At 36.3% G+C, this 23,854-nt stretch overlaps 1 protein-coding gene across 1 annotated transcript in view; it reads right to left on the bottom strand.

The window, feature by feature from the left end:
• The window catches only part of Ca8 (carbonic anhydrase 8), a 98,687-nt gene that overhangs the window by 20,663 nt on the left and 54,170 nt on the right, over nt 1–23,854 (bottom strand). Inside the window, exons 4-7 of the mRNA XM_010640580.2 lie at nt 22,281–22,376; nt 17,000–17,062; nt 15,412–15,460; nt 13,660–13,772 (exon numbers count right to left, since the gene is read on the bottom strand). Coding sequence (XP_010638882.1) covers nt 13,660–13,772; nt 15,412–15,460; nt 17,000–17,062; nt 22,281–22,376 — 321 coding nt within the window. The remainder of the gene's footprint in view (nt 1–13,659; nt 13,773–15,411; nt 15,461–16,999; nt 17,063–22,280; nt 22,377–23,854) is intronic.

Genomic DNA, 23,854 nt, shown 5'->3' with positions numbered 1-23,854 from the left:
TTTTAATTAACATATTCTCATAGGGTTTTATGCTAACATTGATTAGATGTTAGATAGATGAATTCGAGTTCTTTCATTACTTTATCACTTATCCAACCCTTGGGAGAACACAGGCCAAAAGAATACCCTAACTTTCATCCCATCTTACTCTCTTAGCAATAGTAATTTTCAAGTTTATCTCCCTTTTTCTGGTTGCCTCTCCAGGTCCTGTGGCTTCCAATTAATATATACATGAAGAGCTTCCCAGAGTCCAGACAAACTTTTCCATTGGCATTAAAGTTTCTCTGACTTCTCAAAGGAAAAAGAGTCTCTTCAGAAGCTTTAGGATGCCAGACATGACTTGAGTATTTAAGCAAAGGTAAAAAAATGTCATGAGAATTCCTCAGACTCAGTCCAATTTATCAGTTAATTTATCTGCATGGATTATCATCTGTCATTTCCTTAAAGTTATACAGTCACAAGAAATGGCCATTCTTCAGTCTTTACACAAAAGGGGAAACAGGCCAGGGAGGTTAAGAGAATCTCAAAATTAGCTGGTGGTACGTTGACAAATCTAAGGCACCTGTTTGCTGTCTAACTCCACAGCCAGCTCTTTAAATTTCTAGTCAAAACTACAATCCTAAGGTACTGGGCAAAAGCGATTTAAACATCATTAATCCACTAAAAGTTCACTATCCATATAACAACAGATTATATCTTCAAAGGATCTTAATATAACATAGCTAAAGAATTTTGCCCTCTGTAAAGTAAAAAGAAATTCAATAAGTTAATTAGTTCAGTCTAGACTTTAGGGGGTCCATGAAACCCCTAAATGGAAAGCAAAATTGAGCACATACATTTTCCTAAGGCAAGCTCTCTGGCTCCAAAAGAGTTGAATACTACAAAATTCTAATTAAATCCACTTACATAATGTCATGACAGAGAGCTGGGGAAAAATTAAATGGCTTGTTAGGTTAGAAGCCAGGTTTACAAAGCTGATTTCCAATCTTTTATTTTTCTATGTCTCCAAATATTGATTGATTTTCCCAAGCATGATAAATCTGACCCAGTGAGATTGTACCGTTTGTTTTTTAATAATCTGATATTCTGCTTATATAGCAGTGTAAGTCAGATACAAATGAAAATTTTAATCTACAAATGCCTTCTCTCTAGACTTCTTAGTGGGGATATGGCCAGCAACTATTGCTTCCAGCAGCTGGAAAATATCTAGAAGTGAGGCTTCATGAAAATTCCTTGTTATTCTATACTTTCACCTTGTAGTTTTTCCTACTTGCTGGGTAGAGACAGAGCATCCTATGCTATTTCAAAAGGAACATGATGGTGAAGGAATAGGCTCTGCATCCGTGCCTGTTTTTGTCCTGGCTCTGCATCTGTGACCTAAACAACCAAATGACATCACTACTTCAAACCTCAGTTTCCATCTGTGTGAAACAAATATAGTGTTAACAGTACTCACAGGAATGGTGTAAAAAGTGAGAAAATTCATGAAAATCATTCAGTATGTTCAAAGCACATAGGAAGTGCTCAATAAATGCTAGCCCTCTAATCATACAACTTCCTTTGAAGTCAAACCTTTAGCATTTGAGATAAATCCTTAGTTGCAATTGCTAGCACATTATTAATTCAATGAGAAAATTGAAAGCCATCTTTCTTAGCCCTCATTTTACATAGATAGGGTCACTAACAAACAATTAGACAGGAAACCTAACATTCTAAACATTCTTTTAGAACTACTTCATTTTTAGTGACTTTGAAGCTTATTATATTAAAGCTACGTTAATTTTATATTTATGCATTCTAAAATGATGATATGTCCTGCAAGCCCCAGGCTGAAGCACACAGAAATTAAGCTTTGGAACAGAGGATGTGAACCAACAGCCAGCCTCGAATCACTAAGTTCACGAAGAAAACTATTTCACAAAAAATGTTTTCCTCTGATCACAGCAACTCCTTGAAGACTTCAAACACCAACAGAGATGAAGGGACAATGTGGATTCCTGAAATGCTCATTTTTCTGAAGTAATCACTCCTCAAGACCCTTTAGTCACTTCAAATGGTTTCAAAAGTGTATTGACTGAGTTCACACTGAAACTGGAGACTGTAATGAATGGGCAGGATCATATTCAGGGTAAAAGTCTTCAAAAAGATTCAAATTTGGGTGAAGGGAGGGCAGAGGTAAGGGGAAAAAATGAGAATCAAGACTTGCCATGTAGAGGTACATGATCCCAACAATGAATGTAACTGTACTGTATCCCTAAAATGTACCAATAAACTCAATAAAATTAAAAAAAAAAAATTCAAATTTCAGGACAGTGCAGTTCATATATTGCATACATCTTAACATGTGATTTCATAGATTTTTAAAGTTACTCTAATTAAATACAGTATTTGTTTTTAACCAATTTGAGAGGAATTATGAGACAGACACAGAGAAATTAGACAGAGATCCAACACTCCAGGGAGCAGTCCTCATCTTTTGAAGGTACTCAGTTAAGCAGCCTCTGTTCTCTAAGTCAGAGATGCATCCCAACTGGTCTAAGACATTTACTTATTCAACCTTTACTCACAAATCAAATTATTCTCTAAAATTCAGTTTTAAGACTGCTTACTGTATGAGTGTGTCCAAAGGGATAATTTCTAGGGCTTACAGTTTGCTACAAATTAACTTACTAGGAGTTCCCAAATTCTTAGAGCCATCTATATCATATGTCATCATGCCAAGGAGAAATGTGAAACAGAAAAGTCCATGTCACCTATTTATTCATGTGTCTGTGCACATTTAGGTGTTTCCATGTGTCAACTGCAAAAAATCTCTTCAAAATACTGACTTCAGGGGCAGGGATTTAGCTCAGTGGTTCTGCAGCCTGCCTCTCAAGCATAAGGTCCTGAGTTCGATCTCTGGTATCAAAAAAACAAACTGACTTCAATTCCGCTGGCTCTATAACCAGAAGTGGAAATAGAACAAATACAGGAAGACAAATACTGTGTGATCTCACTTATATTCTGAAATATTCATATTCACAGAAGCAGTGGTTGTTAGGAGCTTGGAAGGTGGTGGAAATGGGGTGAAAATAAAGGTACAGAGTTTCAGTTTTACAAGATAAAAAAAGTTCTAGAGACACACTACACAGCATAGCACCTATATCTTATGATACTGTGTTGTATACTTAAAAATGCTAAAGGGATAGATCTTATGTAAAGTATTCAAAATACTGGTAATAATAAAATAAGTTAGGACAACAACTTAGGAAAGTTATAACTCATGGCCTTGAAGGTGTAAAGTTTTCAAAGGTGTATACTGTACTTATCAAATAAAGTTGTACAAGTGCCCAAAAGCAACATAATTTGAGCAAAGGAGTCTCCAGAAGGAGAAACCCTCACTGTGCTTTCCAGTATAGGGGTCCCACGTGGCCAACTGAGCACTGAGCAATGTGGCAAGTACAATCTGAGACATGCTGAGGTGCAGAACACACACGGAGTATGTATGTATGAACTTAAGAATGAGCTTAGTATGAACATAAGAATGTAAAAATTGCACCGGTGATTTTTACACTGACTACATGTTAAAATGACAGTATTTTGGATACAGTGGGTTAAATACACTATTTGGATAAGTCTTATCTGTTTCACTTTTTTATTGCGAATTCTAGGAAATTCAACCCTTCAAATGTAGGATACATTATGTTTGCATCGGACAAGGCAGGTCTAGAGTTACCCTTCACACTTGTCTTTAGAACCTCAGAATTCTGGAATTTCAGCACAGACCTAAACTATGGTGAAGATGATAAAACGAGGTGTGAAACAGTAGTTCTCCAAGTGTTCTTCATATAAATGAAGGTTGCCAGCTGCTACTCCACACCTACCAAGTCAGCATCCCCAGTAGGAGGGCCAAGCATCAGGCCATCCGAGGGATTCTGATGTACTCTAATGTTGGAAATCCATGGCTATCTTAATCTACCTTGTACCATCCTAACAGAATACTTGAGACTAGATAATTTATAAAGAACAGAAATATATTTTCTCATAGTTTTGGATGCTGGAAATTCCATAGTGAGGGGCTGGTATCTGACACACATCTTCACATGGCAGAACATGGGGCATATACAAATATACAAAAAAGTGAGCTGTATTTGGGAAACCTCTTTTATAAGGGATTTAATCCCATTAGCCAGCAAAGAGTCTTATGCCCTAAGAACCTCTTCAAGATGCCATCTCTTAATACTATCATGTAGGAAAGCCTGAATTTTGGAAAAGACATGTTTAAACCATGGCAATGAACACAGATAAAAATCCACAGCATACATTTCAAATCATCTCGAATAACTTTCAAATATGACCATGCTGGGTCTCTATGGTACCCTGGTCTTCAGAGTAACAACTCCTTCAATCCAAATTGGAGCACAAAGAATGTTTAGAAATTTTCTGTAGCCCTGGCGATAAGACTTCTGTTATGGCTTGTATCTAGATGTCCCTGCAAAGCCTTATGTACTCATAGGTGGGGTTCTTGAGGAGTAGTTGGATCACAGGGCGTGATACTCATCAGTGGATTAGTCTGCTAGATGGAGGATGTGGGTCACAGGAGCATGGCCTGAAAGAATATATCTCCCTCCCTCTTTCATTGATCACCCTCTGCTTCTTGCTGTCATCCATGAGCTGTTTCTCCATTGCCATGCACCTCTACCATGCTGCCCTGCCTTGGTGCCAGCTGACTATTAACTGAACCCCCTACAAACCATGGACTAACATAAGCTTTTCCTCCTTTAAATTGTTGATGTCCAGCAATCTGCTTCAGCAAGAAGAAAGTAACATAAGAAACGTCCTTGGCTCTCAGTCCTGGAGGTGTAGTTCAGTGGTAGAACACATGCTTAACATGCACAAAGCCCTTGGGTTTGATCCCCAGCACCAACCACACACCATGCTAACAACTCAAGCTGCCAGGTCTATGAAAAATCCCACTTTTCAACCCATAGGAATATGGAACAGGGAGGGAACAAAGAGAAGGGAAGACAGAAGGAAAACTGTGAGCCAGTTTTCCAGATTCCTAGAGATACATTCCCAAAGCTTGAAAAACAATAAACACATTGATACTGTTATTGCACTGGTGTCACTTTAATTTGAAAGAGAAAGGAAAAACTAAAGACAGTTAATATGAACAGACTGTTAAGAAATTGAAAAGATAAACAGAAGGAAATGCAGAAAAAGATGGGGGAAAAAGTATTAAAAAGATAGTAAAAATGATCATTTCATCTGTGTATGTATGTGTACAATACTTGTTCAGATGCCATTGTATCCTAACATTCTATAACTTCTAAGATTAATATTTGTTCAATTTTCATGAGCGTGAAATTAAAATATGTCTTAAAATTTCTGTTTTTAGATGAAGCTTGGTGTTTTTCTTCTGTTCTTAGAATAATCTTATTTTCAAGCCATGATCCAACTGAAAAATTTTTATTGCTGCCTTCCTAGTGCTTTGACCACTATTTATCTTAAAAGTTATTTAATAGTTACAAAGCATTTAAAAAAAAGAAAATTTCACTAATTCAAATCCACACAATCATCTTTTTTACCCTAGCAAATGGTAAGCTAATCTGAAATAATATGAAATTTTCAACTAAGCAACGTTTTTCAGTCCCTTATTCTAGAATTCTCAGCACTCAGGAGAACATAAATGCTCCACCATGGACTTAGCTGTCAACACTGCACTGCCTCAGAACTCTACCGCTCCTTGGAGTGCGCTCAATATGAAAACATGATTAGAGCATTTTCTTCAACGTAGCTAGTGCAGGCACTCATTCTGTGGTTGATGATGCATTTCAAGAATCCAACTGCTTCCATAATAATCCAGCAGCATAATTATGTCTGTTACCCCTAATATATAGAAGAAAACATATTTTCTTAAATTCAATACAAAGTTTTATATTTTCTCAATGTATTCAGCTATATAGAGACTCCATTTGCCATTCCTTAGTCCTTTAGTTATTTTGTGGATGTATCCCCCTCCACCCTCTTTAAATGCAGTAACATGAGACTTCTTGATTTTTCTTGATCTAGAAAGATTCTAGCATCATATCCTCTCCCTTTGGTTGCTATCATTTTTATTAATACCTATCATTGGTACTGCCCTCTCTGGACCACTTCTATCTTTGCTCAGCTTTCTCTGAAATTATATGAGCAGCACCAAGTGAAGCTGTTGGGTCAAGGGTAAGCTGATTTATACTCTCCTAAGATCATATTTTTTTCTAAATCACTCTAAATTACATTTTAATATACACAAGTGTGTGCTGTTGTGTGTGCGTGTGTCTACATTTAACACTGCTCCCCTCTGAAAAGATGCTGCAAGGGTGCTGTGTGCTAATGACATCTAAATCATTTCTTGAAAGATTACTGCTGATTGGAAAGTCATCCCTTTTCAAGGACAGTAGAGATTTCTGCTTCTAATACATGCTACCTTGGTTTTAGCTTTCCTTATGGAAAATACTGTTTATTTCCCAACAGTCAAGAAATGTGACTTACTGAGCTAGGGTTAAACTTGGGCAGTGGTACTCAAAAGACGAATACAAAGCTAAGTTGCCTACGAAGTCAGAGTGTCTCAAAGGTGTAATGAATCTTACCTCTGAATCTCAACACAATACACCAGCCAACATGGTAGCAAAATATTATATCACGTCTACAAGACATCAGGGAACACTCTTCATAGACTTCAGCATTAATGTTCCCACTACAGTGCTGACAAGGAATTCTTCGTGTAATTCTAGGTGGAGCAGAGAATTTGTGTGACTCAAAAAGGTTATGCCTAACCTATTTTCAATGAATTGAAAAAAACTGTTATGGCTACAGAGAAAAATTTTATTTCTCACTAAAAGATTTTATCTATTTCTAGAGAAGTAATGCTGACAAATATTACCAGAGACACTCAGCTCTTCTGCATCATATTCAAGTCTAAAATATGTCCTTGTTGTTAAATTCAATTTATGCTTTTCATTCTTTAACTGAATGTGTGTGAAAAATCTGATACCCATGATCTTTCATGATACTTTATTGCCTTCTTCTTGAAACTTGTCTCTTCTTCAGTATTTGGATGTTACATTCAATTTTTTACTTCCCAACTTCTTGAACCACTACATCCTGGACAGCTGCCACTCTCCAGCTCTCAAGATCACGTCTTCTCTCACCCTGAAGCATCTCCACATCTATACCTAATATCTATTCTTAATATCAGACTGAAAATTGTAACTTCTTCACTCTTCATCACCAAATTTCTAGCATTCTGCAGAAATTATCTACACCTATGGCTTTACCAACCACCTACACACTATATCCTTCTTAGATGTCCACAACCACGAACACATATCTTCTCTGAGTCCCTATCATGCTGAAGAGTAACATTTAATAAACCCAAATGACATCTAGAGAGTAACATGGAGGTCTCTTCCCACTGAAATCCCTCCTATGTTATCAGTTACTAAGTTCTTTTTCTACTTAGTATTTCTAAACTCACTGTCTTCCCTTCATTTCACTGCCTCCGTCTTAACTAAGACCTGCATCTGCATACTGAAGCTACAGAGAGGTATTTTGACTTGAAACCTAGTCATGTGTCTCTTCTCTTTACAACATTCCAGAGATTTCTTTGCCATCTTTGGGAGAAAGCCCACCCTTCACATTAATAGCACAGCACCAAGCCCAGTGACAAAAGTCATATTCCTGTTCCCTTCTCCAACCACTTCACACTATGTGTATTCTTCAAACACACTCTGCTTTCTCTTGCCTCTGTGACTCTATAGATGCTTTGCCCTCCTGGTAACATCACTACTTCCTAAATCAATCCACAGTCGTGACAGTCACCCTTCATGACCATGAACTTAAAATATATGTGCCAGGTGTGATCACATGATAAGTAGTAACCAAAAGAAATTAATCACAGGTGTAATTTACCATTCCTAGGACTGGCATTTTGAAATCATTTGCTTTCTTCCCCACCCTGCTAGCTACATACCCCTTCAGGGTAATATTCAAAGGGAGGTGCTGAAATCAGAAGAATTTTCTCTCAACCTGGATTCCCTGAATGATTGCACATGAGCTGTGAATCAGAAGTACATATGTTGCATTTTGTATATGAAACAGCTAGTGCAAGCCACTGAAAATCTGAGGTTTGGCTGCCGCCATCCTCAGTGCCAGAGGGCCTGCTCAGCCACGCCCTCCCCTGCCAGGCCGCAGGGAAGGTAGCCATGAGAAAGCCTCTGAACCCTTCCACCCACCCTCACTCTTTCAGACCTCCTGATTGTGCTAGTCTTTAGACGTACTCTGTAGAGGCAGAGGAGGACATAAAGGGTATTTTCCAGTGCTCCCAGCTTTGAACATCTTTAAAGAAGGGGCAGGAAAAACCTGTAGTAGAACTGAGTAGAGTTCAACCTTTCAGGAGGTCGGGGAACTCAATCTGGGCCTTGCAGCCTGAGGTCAGTCTGTGTCATGGGATTCTGCCACCAGCTAGCTTGAGATCAGAGGACTTGGTTCTGCACATGGCAGCACATGTTGTATATTATGACAGCAGTGATATAGTCTGAAAGAGGCCCTTCAAACTCACATTTTTTTCATTCCACTCTGCAAATTCTTCTTTTTATTCTGTCCTCTTTCTCCAACTCAATCTCTTGTTCCACCATATTATCCTTCATCTCCCCTTTTTGTTTCTGCTCCTGTCCTAACTCAGATTTCTTCTTTTATTACTTTTTTCTCTTTTCTTTATGTTCGTCTCTTATGTTATTCTACCTCACTCAAGTGCTATTATACTTCTATTCTGTTTATCCTTTTTGAATTTAACAGTTTCCTGATGATTGTGTGGTCATTCTATGTCTTCTGGCTTCATGTGAAACCTTCTCTAATTCTTTTACTTATCTACTCCTATCATCCTAACTCTGACTTAAGCCCCCATCCTAAATGGTAAATATCCTTATTGAAAAGTTTGTTCACTACAAACACATTTTGGGTTGCTTCTTGATTTTAATTTAATTCACATTGTTTGAAGGTGATAGACTAGTGACTACCACAAGTGTTCAATTTGCAAGTAGTGCTTGATCATATTGTGGTGCTCATTATATCAATTAGGATCAAGGATTTGATTGATTTAATGAGCTGTTTTCTTCGGTATTATGAAAATGAGAATGTCTATGAGTCATTAGAGACCCATGGGCTGAAGCCCCAGGAAGGTTTAAGTAATAAACTAAAGGTTAAACTAAGGACAACCCAACAACAATAGTAAAAATGAGAAAATGCTTAAGCAAGACACAGGGATGGACTTCCAGTTCACCAATGGCAAACAGTGGGGCAAATGAGGATGAAAAGTCTGACAGTGAACCATCAGGACACCCTGAACTCAAAGCACAGGAAGTAACAAAACCAATCAATCAGGCTCTAGAGAAATTTAAAACAGAAGTAATTTTCCATATAATCATAGAGATGACAAGGAAAATGAAAGTTATAATTCGAGACTCTAGAACAGAAACTGAGAGGAAAACAGATGAGCTCAGGACCACAATAGAAGCCATGAGTGCCCAACATAAGAAAGAATTGGAAACAATAAATACCCAATATAAGAAAGAAATGGAATCCACAGGGCAGATTTGAGTAGATATCCAGGAGATTAAAAACTCCATTGAGAGTGTTCGCAACAGAATAAAAGAGTCCACAGGTAGAATCTCAGATATAGAAGATAAAATTGCAGTCAGTGACCATGAGAAGAGAGGTCTCTTAAAAACAGTAGGAGATCATGAGAAATTGATCCAACAGCTCTTAGACAATGCAAAGAAGAATAACATAGACTGATAGGAATCATAGAAGCAGCAGGAGAAAATACAAAGGCCTTAAAAAAGCTGTTCACAGAATTAATTATAGCAAGCTTCCCAAACAGAGGGGAAAAATTTGACATTCAGATAAGTGAGGCATATAGGACTCCAACTAGCCACGATCAAAAAACATCTACACCTAGACATATAATAATCAAGGTCCCAGAAACCCAACAGAAGAACAAAATACTACAAGCAGTAAGAGATAAGAAACAAATCACATGCAAAGGAAAGCCCATCAGAATCACAGCAGACTTTTCAACACAAACCCTTAGGTTAAGGAGAGCATGGAATGAGACATTTGAAGTACTAAAAGAGAACAACCTCCAACCTAGACTGATGTATCCTGCAAAACTCTCTTTCAAAATGGATGGGGAAATAAGATACTTCCATGACAAAGAACACCTGAGAAACTTCATGAATACCAAACCAGCACTACAAGGAACTCTAAACAATATCCTAGGAAAAGACAATGAAGGTAACAACACAATGAGGCCCAACAGAGCAAATCAAATAGGCAAGGTAAGAAACTAAAAGGAGAAGGCAAAAAAAATTTGACAATAATTAGTACATATCAGTTATAACCATCAATATCAATGGCCTCAATTCACTAATCAAGAGAAATAGACTGGCAGAATGGAGTATACAAGACACACCTAGTGAAAAATGAAGCCCATAGACTGAAAGTGAAAGGACAGAAAAATTCTTCATGCATCAGGAGCCCAGAAAAAAGCAGGGGTAGCAATCTTAGTCACACAGTAAATTTCAAGCCTAAACTGATTGAAAGAAACAAGGAAGTCCACTACATCCTTGTGAAGGGAACAATTCAAGAGGAAGAGATAACAAATAATTTATTTTCAATCTATTGAGTATGTTAGAAAGCACATATGCTCCTTTTATTTTTTTTTCTTTTTTCTTTTTTCTTTTTCTTTCCCTGGTGCTGGGGATTAAACTCAGCACATTGCTCTGGCTAGGCAAGTACAGCACTACTGAGCTAAATCTCAGGCTTTACATTTCAGATTTTTAAAATTTATCAACATTAATCTTTGTCTTTATATGTTGATCTACCAAATTGATGAGTTATTTTGGTTCTCATTTTCTTTGCTCTTTTATTTGAGAATTTATGAAATCTGTATATATTAGTATGAAAAGTATTAAGGTCCATCTGTCATTCTCTCTCATCTCTGCCTTCTGCAAACTTCCTTTTCTGTCACTACAGCTTGTTTGGGTGGAAATTTGTTAAGACAAATTTTGTTATGTTATCAATATATCTTTGTACCTACTTTCTACTGATAAATATTAATTTTAAGTAAATTTTATCATAACTATACTTAAATAAATGGATAATAAATCATTAATATCATTCAGTATCTTGTACATATTACAAATTCTCCAACTGCCTCAAAGATGATATTTGTTTTTCTCAAATCACACAAATCACAAACATTCCACACATCACTGCACTGTTTTATTATACCAAAGTATATATTGTATTGTAGAAAATATGCATTGTGTATATGTGTGGGGGGTAATGTTTTTATACATATGTGTGCACTATTAAATGAGAAACCTGGTCATGAATGTGGTAGGATTTTGCACATTTCACATATTGATGGTTTCTCTGGCAACTTTATGATTTCTCCAAATTATATGCTTGATTTAACTCATACTCATTTGTTTGGGAAGAATATTACATATGTATTGGTGTTAAATTCTATCATTATGCTTATAAAAATATAATAAAAATAAGTATGGGATATAATAAAATAGAAACAGAAAAATCTGATCTTAAAAATGTGAACTCTTTTAGTTGTTTTTGGATTTCAAATATAAGTATATTCCTTTTCAGTGGGAAGTTTTGTTAGGAAATGTAAGTAATACAATCAACAAGCATATGATATTTATCAAATTAATAAAACCTAGGAGTTTATAAATCATAAAATTTTGAGGAGTTTCTCAACTATAATATGTAACTTTGTTTTATTTGTAAATACATTATTTCAAAAATATAATACGAAAAGAAAATAAGAAACATATAATGTTTGAAGATCATATCAAACTGATAATGTATTTGGATTATCAGTCTGTGTTGCATAAATTTTTGTTTATTTCATATCGTTTTTTGCTGTTATATATATGTATATTTGAAATTTTTATTTAATATCTTCATTTCTTGTTGTCATGTATGTTTGCAATCTTTACTTAAAAAAAGGAAATCTGACATTTATCTGTTGTAGAAGTTGTCATCTTTGCTGTCTAGACATCATCAGCCAAACCTCTATTCTTAATATCAGACTGAAATCTGTAACTTCTTCACTCTTCATCATCAAATTTCTAGCTTTTTTCAGGAATTATTCCCTGAGTCTTACAGTCTGGTTGGTTTTCTTCCAGGTGTGCTTCTAGGCTGCCTTACTTATCATAATTACAATTGTCTTCAGAGAGCATCTCCCTTCCTAACTCTGTAATAGAGATTTTGAGAGTAAAAACCGTGTTTTAATCCTACATGCTTATTTGGCAGTCAGGAATAGTTTCTTAAAAGGACAAATAGATGAATGCATAAAGGAATTAGAATTTGCCACACTAGAATATTAAAGGCCCAGAAGTGATATAAAAGTTCATAAAATAATGAAAGACAAGCAGAGAAGAGGCTGAATATGAAACTTGAAATTAGCCCCTAGTAAAGCATAAGGAGAAAATGTTAAATGTTGAAAGAATGATTTTAAAGATTTAAGGAAAAACCAAGGAAGGGCTGACTGAGAAGTCAGTAAATTTGGATTTCTTAAATTTAAGAAATGTTGGAAAATAGTTTTTAAAATTACAAAATTCACTAAAGTTTTGCTCTAAATATGACTCTGTGACAGATTCCTGAACAACAGGAGACATTTAAAGTAACTTTTTTGTAATAATATGAAAATCTGAAATTTTATAATAATACAAAAGTTTAGTGTGTGTGTGTGTGTGGTGCTGAGGATCAAACCTAGGACCTTGTACACAAAAGAAAGATGCCCTGCCACTTAGCTACATCCCCAAGCCCTTCAAAATCATTGTTTAAATGTGTTTTATGATGCTGCCTCATGTTCTACCAGCTAACATTCCAGTGGCCATTTACTTGAGTGCTCCAGCTTCATGTGTATTAGCATTTATCATGTTTGCTTCTTTCTGTTTGTTTTTTGAGAGAAAAATATCTTGCTACGTTGCCCAGACTAGTACACAATGAATGCCTGGGCTCAAGTAATTCTCTCACTTCAGCCTCACAAATAACTGGTACTGCAAGCCAGCACTGATACATCAGCTTGCCTTAGCATTCAGAGCACCTATGCAGAGTACAAAAGCCCACACAGGTTGTTGACCATAAGTAAAGTTAAAGATTAATCCAAAACCTTCCAGAGCATTCTTTCTAGCTCCACTGCACAACCACACAGCATTCCTGTGCATGCTAAGATAGAACTATTAGGAAGTCCATGTGCCACTTATAGAAATATCAGCATTCTCATTTTACTTTTAGACCTTTTTCTTTCCCACAACTGGGAAAACTCACATAAAGGAATAACTAAACTAATCAAAAAGTTTGGGGGGTCCAGTGACTTCTATTTACTCTATAAAAACTAACTTTTAAACTATATATCATAAACGACCGCTGGGTCTTGTTCATCCTTGACCTTTCCATTGCTTTCACTGGCTCAAGACATTTAACTTCCATTTGAAACGGTATGACTGATCTAAAGGGAACTAAAACATAAAGCAGACATTTTCGTCCTACAGAAACAATATCTAACCTTTAACTCAGAACTTCACTCTGAAACATTTAAAAGAGCATACTCACCTGTAGCTGGGATATAGTTAAAGGGTATCGGAATAATATCCAGGTAACACCTTCGCTGCAAGGTGGGATAGTAAGCGAGCCTTCGTAGACCCAGTAATCTCGCAGCAGAGGGTCTGTGCAACCACATGGACATGTCATGAAAACGCAAGTTAATTAACAATAATCTGGAAGACTCCAACAACAATTTTCAAAATTACAAATTGTCTTAGAACAATTTTTTTTTTTTGGTACCAGGGATCAAACTCAGGACTTTGAGCTTGAGAAGCAGGCACATCACCACTGAGCTAAATCTCTGGTCCAGAAGGATATCATTTTTAAGTTAGAGCCTCACTTAAGTATTCTCCAACTAATCATTATGGAAAAAATAATTTATGAAAACTGTGATGAATCTTCTATTTATAGTGATTTCTATCAATAGATTACTATGCACATGTATTAATTGTAAATAATTTATGAAGAATATATTCATCTTCTTGTTTTGCATTTTTATTTTATTAGAGGATTTACCATGCTGATTAATGCCTACTATTAACTGAACTACATCCCAGGTACTGTTCTGAGCATTATATATCAATTCTTTTCATCTTCACAACAACTGATGAAATAGATACTATTACTAGCCTCATTTTACAGATGGAGAAAATGAATCACACAGAAAGTTAGCTACCTGTATAAGGTCACTCAGAATAACATGCAGAGCCGGGACTTGAACCCATAGAGTCTGGCTTCAAAGCATGTGTGCATATATATACATTTTTTGAAAGAGGGTCTTGTTATGTAGTTCAGGCTGGCCTTGAACTGTGTTGCCAATGATGACTTGGAACCCGTGGCAATTCTCTTGCCTCAGCTTCTCCAGTGCTAGAACTATAGGCATAGCCACAATGCATGGCCAAAGGCTATATTTCAACCCGTTGGTTTTAGTTGCCGCTTGCTTTTTTTTTTTTTTTTTTTTTTTTTTTTTGGTACTGGGAATGAAACTCAGGACTTTGCTCTTGCCAGGCAGGGGGTGAAACCACTGAGCCAAATCCCCAGCCCACATTTTTACTGCTTTTTCAGCAGCAAAATATTAAAATCATAACATTATAAGAGAAAATAATTTATTCTTATGAAATTGTTTAGCTCTGCATTAGAGGAATTCATGATTAAATACAATGGATAAATATTTTGCATACAACAGTAATTAGTTTTAAAGCAATTAAATATAGAAAGAATAAGATTCAATGCATGGGCTTATTTGGTTTTGTTTGAAGCACTATGAAACATAATTTATGCAAAGAAATGTGAAGACAAAAATTTTATATAAAAGTACCTTGAACTGCAAATAACACTGCAATATTTTATATGTAATTATTACCTGTCAAATACAATTAGAATAGTACCTAAACAATATTTTACAGCAAAGTTACCTTACAAAATTTCATGCAAAGTTTATTTCACATTAGAGATTAATAAGAAATTCACTAATCAATCTTAGAGTTGTATCAAGGTTATTTTACTATACTGGTACTTTACAAAGATATAGCAATTTTACAGATGACTATCCTAAAAAAGGTATTTGTGGATTAATGGAACTGGTGGCAAAGTGTTTCTCTACTGTAAACAAAAAATTTACTCCAGTATATAGAGTAATCAGAAACTGGTACTTGCTGCAGAGAATACAAATTGTAAAGAAACTTTAATAATTGTGTATTCTGAGGAAAACAGTATGGTTAGACCCATAGTTAAAGCTCATTCAATCAGAAAAATGCTTACCTGGTAATAAAGTGTTAGGATTAAAGCAGGGTATTGTTTTAGACTTCCCCTGAAAAAGATTTTTAAAAATTGACTCCACATCAATCTAAAATTTATAAATTGTTAAACAATTTCTAGCACTAAATATCTACACTAAAATCTTTTAGAAATGGCCCCATCAGTACTCTAGGTTTACATCTGTATTGCTCTGTCTTCTTATTGGAGCAAGATTGCTTGGTTCCAACAATATACTTCTATTCTAAATATGGCTATTTTCTTTACTATTGTAATTCAATTTCCCCTATAATTTCCAGAATGGAATTTACGACTGGTGTCCACCTCTTCTGCATTAACAATTTTTACTTCTAGCACATTCACACACAAGATTTAGACTGAATGGCTGATGTAACACCCTTGAACCCTGAGTCAGACTATTTCATAGTCTTATGAAATGATTTCCTCTCATCAGCCTGGGTCTCAGTTCCTAAACTCTTTGTCATTTTGTGCCACTGGATGTAGTAATTCATCATTAGTATCTACTCTGGGTGCTCTTCTCACCCAGAAGTGAAGATTGGAAACTCAGATATGAATGTTCTATAGAGGACAAAATCATTCGCCTACCAATGGACAAACACATTCAATTCAATATGGGCATATAAGAGCTTAGCTTCTCAGCAATGATGGACCATGATGATCTAAATTGCCTTCTGTAGGATATCTTATGAATTATGTATACTTGTATTATTAATATTATTATTAAGCACAAATACTTTGATTTACAAAAATGTATTGATTTAGTTTACACAACTTTGTTACAGTGAGTGAGCCAGAAAGATTAACTCTGCAGGCCTGTGCTGGTCAAATCATCTATATCCCAAATAAGATCTGTTTTCATGAGTAGCCTTTGGCTGGCTCTTAGAAGATAACTCCAGGATCAGGGATTTAGCTCAGTGGTGCCGTCACCAGCCTCGTAAGTGCAAGGATCTGATGCACCCCACAAAAGATAACTCCTGAAAACCACTGGAATATTCTACCCCATAAGTGTGTTTTCAAATATCCCTAAGGCCTTGGGCCATGCTATATTTTTGGTGAATTCCTGGTGTACGCCTGTCCTTGAGCTATGATGCACCAGTTTGACCCGGCAGATCTGTTCTGACAATGAGATTTATGGAAGCTCAATTTTGATGGAGTGTGGAGCAGGGGGCTGAAGTGTGAGGAGCTGAGGCTGGTCAGGCAGTACAACATAATTGTGCGACCAATCTCTGACAAAACGTCTACATGTCTAAATTTGGGTGAGCTCAGCAGTTGACAATGTTTCATAAGCACTGTGACAACACATCACTACTAGGAGAATTGGGGCATCCCCCTAGCACCTCGTTGCAAAGGAACATTTGGAAGCTTACTCTGGGTTTCCCCTAAACAACAGTCCTGTGTTCCTTTCCTTTTTGATGATTTTTGATCTGTAAACTTTCACTATGATAAACTAAAACCATAGTATAGTAGCTTTTCTGCATCCTTTGGACTCTTCTAGACAATTACCCAAGCCTAAAGGTGATCTCAGGGACCACTAACAAAATGTGTTTCTATTTTCTTTTAAATAATGACTGACCTTATACTGAATATCCTGGAGGATCTCAGTCACAGCCTTCAGGCCAACGTGCTCCTTCCCTATCTGAAATAGATAAAACGTAAACCATAAACACAGCATTTTTAAATACTGCTTACTTTTATTCAAAATAACCACCAGAACCAAAGCTCCAGTCCACCTGAATGTAATTCTTGGGGAATTAAATGATCTTTCTGTTAATAGCAAGGTCAACATTTACTAGACGTAATTAAAGTTATAACAGTTAGTACAATAAAGTATTAGCTATGACACCCAAGAATCTATTCTGAAATCATCTTGCCATTTACAAATATCACTCACTGTACCTTATATAATACACCAAATCACAAAAGACTGCTACTTCAAAATGTCAAGGATATTTTTGAATTAAAACTATTTGGTACATGTCCAAAATCTTGCATTCTTACCTTTTGCATTTATGAATTATTGTTATAAATACTGTATCAAAGTTGGAATTATTTTATTAACTCAGAAAACTTGGTATGTGATTTCACATGTTAAAGTTACCAACATTAAGACATTTCTCAATTATAACTGGTCATAATTTTAAAGCTCTGACAGAAAGAAAACATAAAGGGAGTGGACTGATCTAAAAGGATGGATGAGTAGGCAATACCTTGCTAAACAATGTGGGTCACTCAAGATAACTGATGTATCCCAAATACAATGGGAAAACATTAAAGGATTATAAGCCAATATAAAAGCAAATATGCTTTTTGTAGCCTTCTATTTAAAAATATTACACATTTTTAGAGTACAAAATTCTCCAAAGAAATTTGACACGTGAAAAAAATTTTTTCTATTTAGCATTCTTGACTTTTAAATTTTAACTACTGTCTGATTCCCACTTTTCAATTAACTCTTTATGACCCACAGCAATGGAGAAGGGTAATGGCATCGATTACTTCAGATAATAATTACTATTGCTCTTAGCTTTTTCTCTCTCACATGTGAGATGCTAGAGCAACTGTCAACATGCACATATTCTCCAGGTTTATAAGTTTTATCAAGCTGTGAAATACACAAGGGAAAAGAAAAGGAGACAAGAAACAATGTAAGACAGGCCAAGTAGTTCAAAATAATCAGGACTGTAGCTACTTTCTAAATGTTTTCATTCTGAGCCAGGATCTAACTCATTCTTGCCTTATTTTCCTCTGTGCTGCCTGGACACAGGATGAACTCATGTACTTCACCAACTCCCACACCACCTCTGGTCTATGTGAAAGCCTGTAGGTCTGTCACAGGCCACATCTCTCATAGGCCCATCTAGCAGACACCAGGTATTCTCCAAGGGAGAATGAATTAAAGATAAGTCAGTGTTCAGCTGTCACCTTCAATCTGATACTTTGGCCCACACGCACAAGGCTGTCCTTTGAGTGGACCCTCGCCCACTAATGCCATCATGCCCTCCTGGTCACTTACTAACCCACTAGTCACTTGCTCCTAGATATCACCTGCTGCTATCACTCTGGAAGGTGTAAGCATCTTTGTGGATAAACTGCCCATTCCTGGCTTATGTCTCTTCATCTCTCAGTCCATGCCTTTCAGCTCCATTCCTCCAGAGCGAACCAATCCTAGGACCATACACTGCATTTGCTTTCATTCTGAAAACAACCCCCCAGAGACCATTCTCTCTGACCATACTTTCTCACTATGCTCTCTTTTTATTTTTACCAATCATCAGAGTGAAGCGAAAGCTCTCAGGCCCCTCTTGGCTTTATCCTCTTATCCCTCTTATCTACACTGAATGATATCATTCCCATCCCTGGAGTCTTCAATCTGCTCATCCTCCTAAATCATCTGCTCTCCAATGGATCAACACAAGGATTTTCTAGAATGTTCTACTCCTCTCCAGAACAATGTATCACTCGCCGTCCTGTACAGTCTATTACATCCAGCCTCTGGTGGATCTGCCTCACTGCCTGCCATGTCTATCATAATCTCTTCTTGGCTACTTCAAAGCCCACCCACAACATCTATATTTCCCTTGTTTGGTAAAAGTATGTCTCAGAGGAAATGAAGGTCATCAGACATGAATTCCCTTAAGTTCCGGCCTCTCTCCACTTTGTGTTCATCTTTCCTACTGGCTATTTCAGAGAAAGGGCAGAGCTCTCCTGCCCAAGTTAGTCCATCTACATAAGCTCTACATCTCTTGCCCCCACCCTGCCTCTGGGATTTCTCTATATTACCTAGGCCTTCTCTTTTCAAGATTTTTAAACTCCATCCTTGCACTAGCTCTTCTTGCATGGATTAAAAACACAAGCTCTCAGATCTCAAAATCACCACTAGATCCTGCCGCTTCGGGATTCCTCCCCCAGTCAAGTTTCTGGGAAGATCAGTCCACACTCGAGGCTCCCAACTTAATCCCTCCAGTTTTCCACATCTCTGGCCAAAAGATAGTCCCTGGAGCAGGTTTCACCCCTTCACCTCTGCTTCATCTAAAACTAGGTACATCTTTCATTATTTTGTGAAATTTTGTTCTTACAGTCTCCTGAGAAAAGCATTTTCACCTAAATGACCTGAATTTTTCCTCATAGCAAACATAAAGAAAGTGCCTATCATGACACAGGTGGTTCCTGAATGCCTGATGCTAGGTCCAAGGCTCGATTCTTAGTTCAGGGCTCTAAGCGGCCCAGTCACCTGTTAACACATGAAGGATCAGTACGTGGAAGCACTAAGTTATATCTAATTTGATTCACAAATATTTATTATCAGAAACTAACTTGTTCTGTTCCCTTCTATATTTGATACTTCTTCATTTTTATATTATTCTTATTCTTTAATATTGAAATTTTGCCTCCTACCACTTCAACTTCTCCAGTTTGTGCCTCGGTTTACTTTTTCAGGTTATAAAAGGAGTCTTTAAAAATTATTTGTTCGAATGCCATGCATGGTGGAGCACACCTCCAGCACTTGGGAGGCTGAGGCAGGAGGATTGCTGTGAGTTCGAGACCAATCTGGGCTCCATAGTGAGCTCCAGGTCAGTCTCAACTACATACTGAGATCTTTTCTAAAAAAAAAACAAAATTACTTGTTCGATAGATTAAAGATTATCAAAATGTACAATTAAAAATTTTTGCATCAATACTTTTAATCCATTCGATTTATTTATTGTAATTATAAAATAGAAGGAAATGTAGGGCTATACTCTTCATAATAATGTGAAGATTCATTTTTAAATGTTAAGGATTTGCTTTTAAATTCTATATCATGTGCCATATTTTCTAGACCCTGGCTTTAAAATACTAAAGAGGCTAAAACCAGATGGCTACTTTCATATATCAATAACGAAACACTTTATATCTATAGATAAAATTGTGTAACTAATAACATTCTCAATATAAATGCTACAAAGAACATACCTAAAAGGGCCCAATTTCCAATGCTTCTTGAAAAATTAACTGAAGATCACTGGAATAACAATGCTGTTCTAATCCAAGGTCATTCAAGAGGTAGACTGCCACCATATGGAAATGGAGCTCTGGTTTTTGGTCCTGAGTGCTAATATTAAACTGTGTCTACAAATAATTACTTGACATCTCTGATCCTTGCCTTCTCTTATGTAAGATTGCAGGGAAGAGACGTGGGAATAAAATTTCCAGGGTATCATTTATCCCTAAATCTTTTACCACAGCAAGTGAATGATAAGATAAAGTTTAAAAGATTTGCCTTAAGAACCGGATGAATTTTTTACCTTTGTAAGCATATGGTCTATTTTTATATGTTTGAATAAATTTACATAATATCCTTTGCCCATCCCCAAGCTCAAATCTAAATTTCATATTGGTTAAATCTACCATGGTCTTCAAAAGCCTTTTTATAATCAGTGTTTTCAAATCATCTTTGAGTGAAAATTATTAACAACAAAGAGCTAATGTCATTACCTACATGATTATATTATTGATTTTTCTTAGATTTTTTGCAGTGAGCCAGTGTCTAAAAGCATTTTTTGAAATTCTTTTTCATACATACAATGAACTCTGCCTTCAGGAGACATTTTCTAAATCACTTCTTCAAAGACCCTCAATGCTTCTTTGAAGCAAATTTCTAATAAATAAATAAACCATTTTCTTTTTTAATTAATTTTATTGGTACATTTATGGTATACAATATAATGACATTCATTGTTGGAAATTTGTACCTTTATATAATCAATCTTGGTTCTTATTTTTCCCCATTCAACCCCTCCCTCCCTCCCTATCTACAAACACTTTTTTTCCATTATTTTTCATTTTCTTATATTAATTCCATTCCCTTTTCTCCTTTCCCCTACTCCTCCAGCTTCTCCTTCCCCTTTGTCCCTTTTCTTCCTGTTCCCTGTCATCTATTATACCTTTCAGTCCTTATTTACACTTTCAGTTTCTCACACCAGAGAAACTATTCAGTATTTACATGTCTGTCCTATTTATTCCACTCAAGAGTATCACCTCAATGTGCATCTATTTAGCTATAATTGTCTCTAATTTCTCTTTTTTGTGTGGCTGAGTAGAACTCCATTTTATTTTTTAAAACTCCCCATTTTCTTTATCCAGCCTAACATGGATGGGCAATTGAGCTGCTTTCAAGTTTTAGCTATTACAAATTGTGCTGCTATGAACAGGGTATACATATATCACTATGGTATGATTCTTTTAATTCTTTGGGGAAGATGCCCAGCAGAGGGATGGCTGGGTCAAATGGGACTTCTAAATTCTAGCTGTTCCTCAGACAAAGGTCTACTATCTAGAACATAAACAACTTTGAAAAAATCAGACCTCCCAAATTTAAAGACCCAATCCAAAAATCGGCATCTGAAGTGAACAGAAATTTCTCAAAGAAGTAGAAATAGTAAATAAACATATGAGAAAATGTTCAACATCACTGGTCATTTGAGAAATGCAAATAAAAACAATGCTGAGACTTCACCTCACCCCAGAAAGAATGGCTGCTGTCATGAAATCAACCAATAATGAATGCTGCCGGGGCTGTGGGGAAAGAGGAACAGTGCTCCACTGCTGGTAGGAGTGTGGACTGGTGCACAACCACTGTGGAAATCAGTATGAAGATACCTCAGAGAGCTAGGATTGGAGGTCCCATCTGATCATTTTCTAAGACGGAACCTTCATGAACTACATAAAGATCAAATTGTCTATTTTTAAATCATCAGTGATCTCTTCATATGTATAATTTCGCCTCTAAGTAATAAAATTGAAAGAGAACTAAAAAGTATTTACAAAATAACTTAAAAATGAGCATCTCTAAACAATCACAGCAGAGCATTTACCTGTACAAACAAGGCAATGATGGAAATACCATGTGGCTTTCCCACGGCCTCATCGATGTTGCCATACAGGGTGGAGTTCCAGTGGATCAGGTGGAGCTGGTGGGAACAACACACAGATCACATGACTTAATGCACTGGTCTTCCGAGAAACAAAGATGTATCACCATCTTCTCTCAATCTACATGGTTCATATGCAACAAAAAGGATTAAAAGCACACATAGGCTACTTCCTTAATAAGAGTTCTCTGTAGGAATTCTTCACTTATTTCTAAAAGAAAACAATGGATTCCCTGCCTCCGGAGTTGAGGTGTGAAGAACTCACAGATTTCATACTGATTTAACTATCTTTCATTGAAAGCCATCCTCTCAGGACCTCAATGGAATCATACACAGCCAGGTCCAGACACAAACACTAGAAATCATTACAAAAGGACTAGAACCTGCACAGACAAATTCTGCATCATCTTTTATATCCATCAGGAAATGTACAAAGCCAGTCTCAAAGCCTGGTAAATTATTTCAACTCCCTAAGTATATCCACAGATATCACACTATTAAAAATGCTCCATTTTTAAAGCCATAGGCAAACAATGAATGCAGATGTAAATCTCTAAAATAAGGCCATTTCCTGCACTGGAGATAAAAGTTTATCTGTGAAGAAATGACAAACAATGCTCAGAGGAGTCCCTCACTCTTAGTCTCCTAAAGTTTTGCAGCTTTCAGGTTTATCTAGAATATGCACTTGCTCCTTTGGCACTGATAAATACAAAAAGCCTAATTCAATTCTTTAAGAATCAAACGGCTGCTGAGGTTCTCAGTATGACAGCAGCTAAGTAAAACTTTCTGCTTACAATGACCTCTTCCTGATTATAGCTTTTAATCAAGTTGAAATTCTTACCACCTTAAAACATTCCCCCACTTTAAAAAAATTACTTTATAACACAAAAGAACAGATAAAATTCAATCACTGAACATTTGGGGATCTATACTAAAAAAAAATTTTTTTTTAATTTTTACCCGACTATTAAATGCTGGATATTTTTTTCCAATGAATCCATCCAAGTAGAATTTGATATTATAAAACTGACCACTAGAGGGAGGTAATAAAGTTAAGAATATAAACTAATCTCAAAAAAGAATGAATCCAAGGACAGGCTGTAAAATACTCCTGTGTATCCAACCAATAAATTTAACTGTCAAGGTACCGCCTTAAGAAACAATGTTAATAGCCTCACTGTAATCATTCTCTCTCTGGCCAAAGCAATATCACAGAAGTCCTAGTGGTACAGATAAAAACTGAATGCTTTTGTAAATCAACAAAGAAGGTCAAGGCCAAGGGTTGACTATATTTTTATTCAAAACATTACAGTAGTCAAATTCACACATTTCTTACTTCTCACAAAAATATTATGAGGCTTGTTTCAAAATTAAAATTAACAAACAAAGCACAGCTTTTCCCCCACTCCTGTAATTATGCATCACGTGCCCCTCCTCTTCAAAAACTGCTTCATATATTTTTTGTGTTTTAAAAAACCTGAAGGCCTTGAATCCTTATGTATGTGCCCCACATCATG

Source organism: Fukomys damarensis, unplaced genomic scaffold (assembly GCF_012274545.1).
Source record: "Fukomys damarensis isolate Sample0158 unplaced genomic scaffold, DMR_v1.0_HiC HiC_scaffold_5, whole genome shotgun sequence".
In the NCBI taxonomy this organism is placed as follows: Eukaryota; Metazoa; Chordata; class Mammalia; order Rodentia; family Bathyergidae; genus Fukomys; species Fukomys damarensis.
The sequence above is the reverse complement of the archived record's forward strand: the minus strand, read 5'-3'. Positions and strand labels throughout refer to the sequence as shown.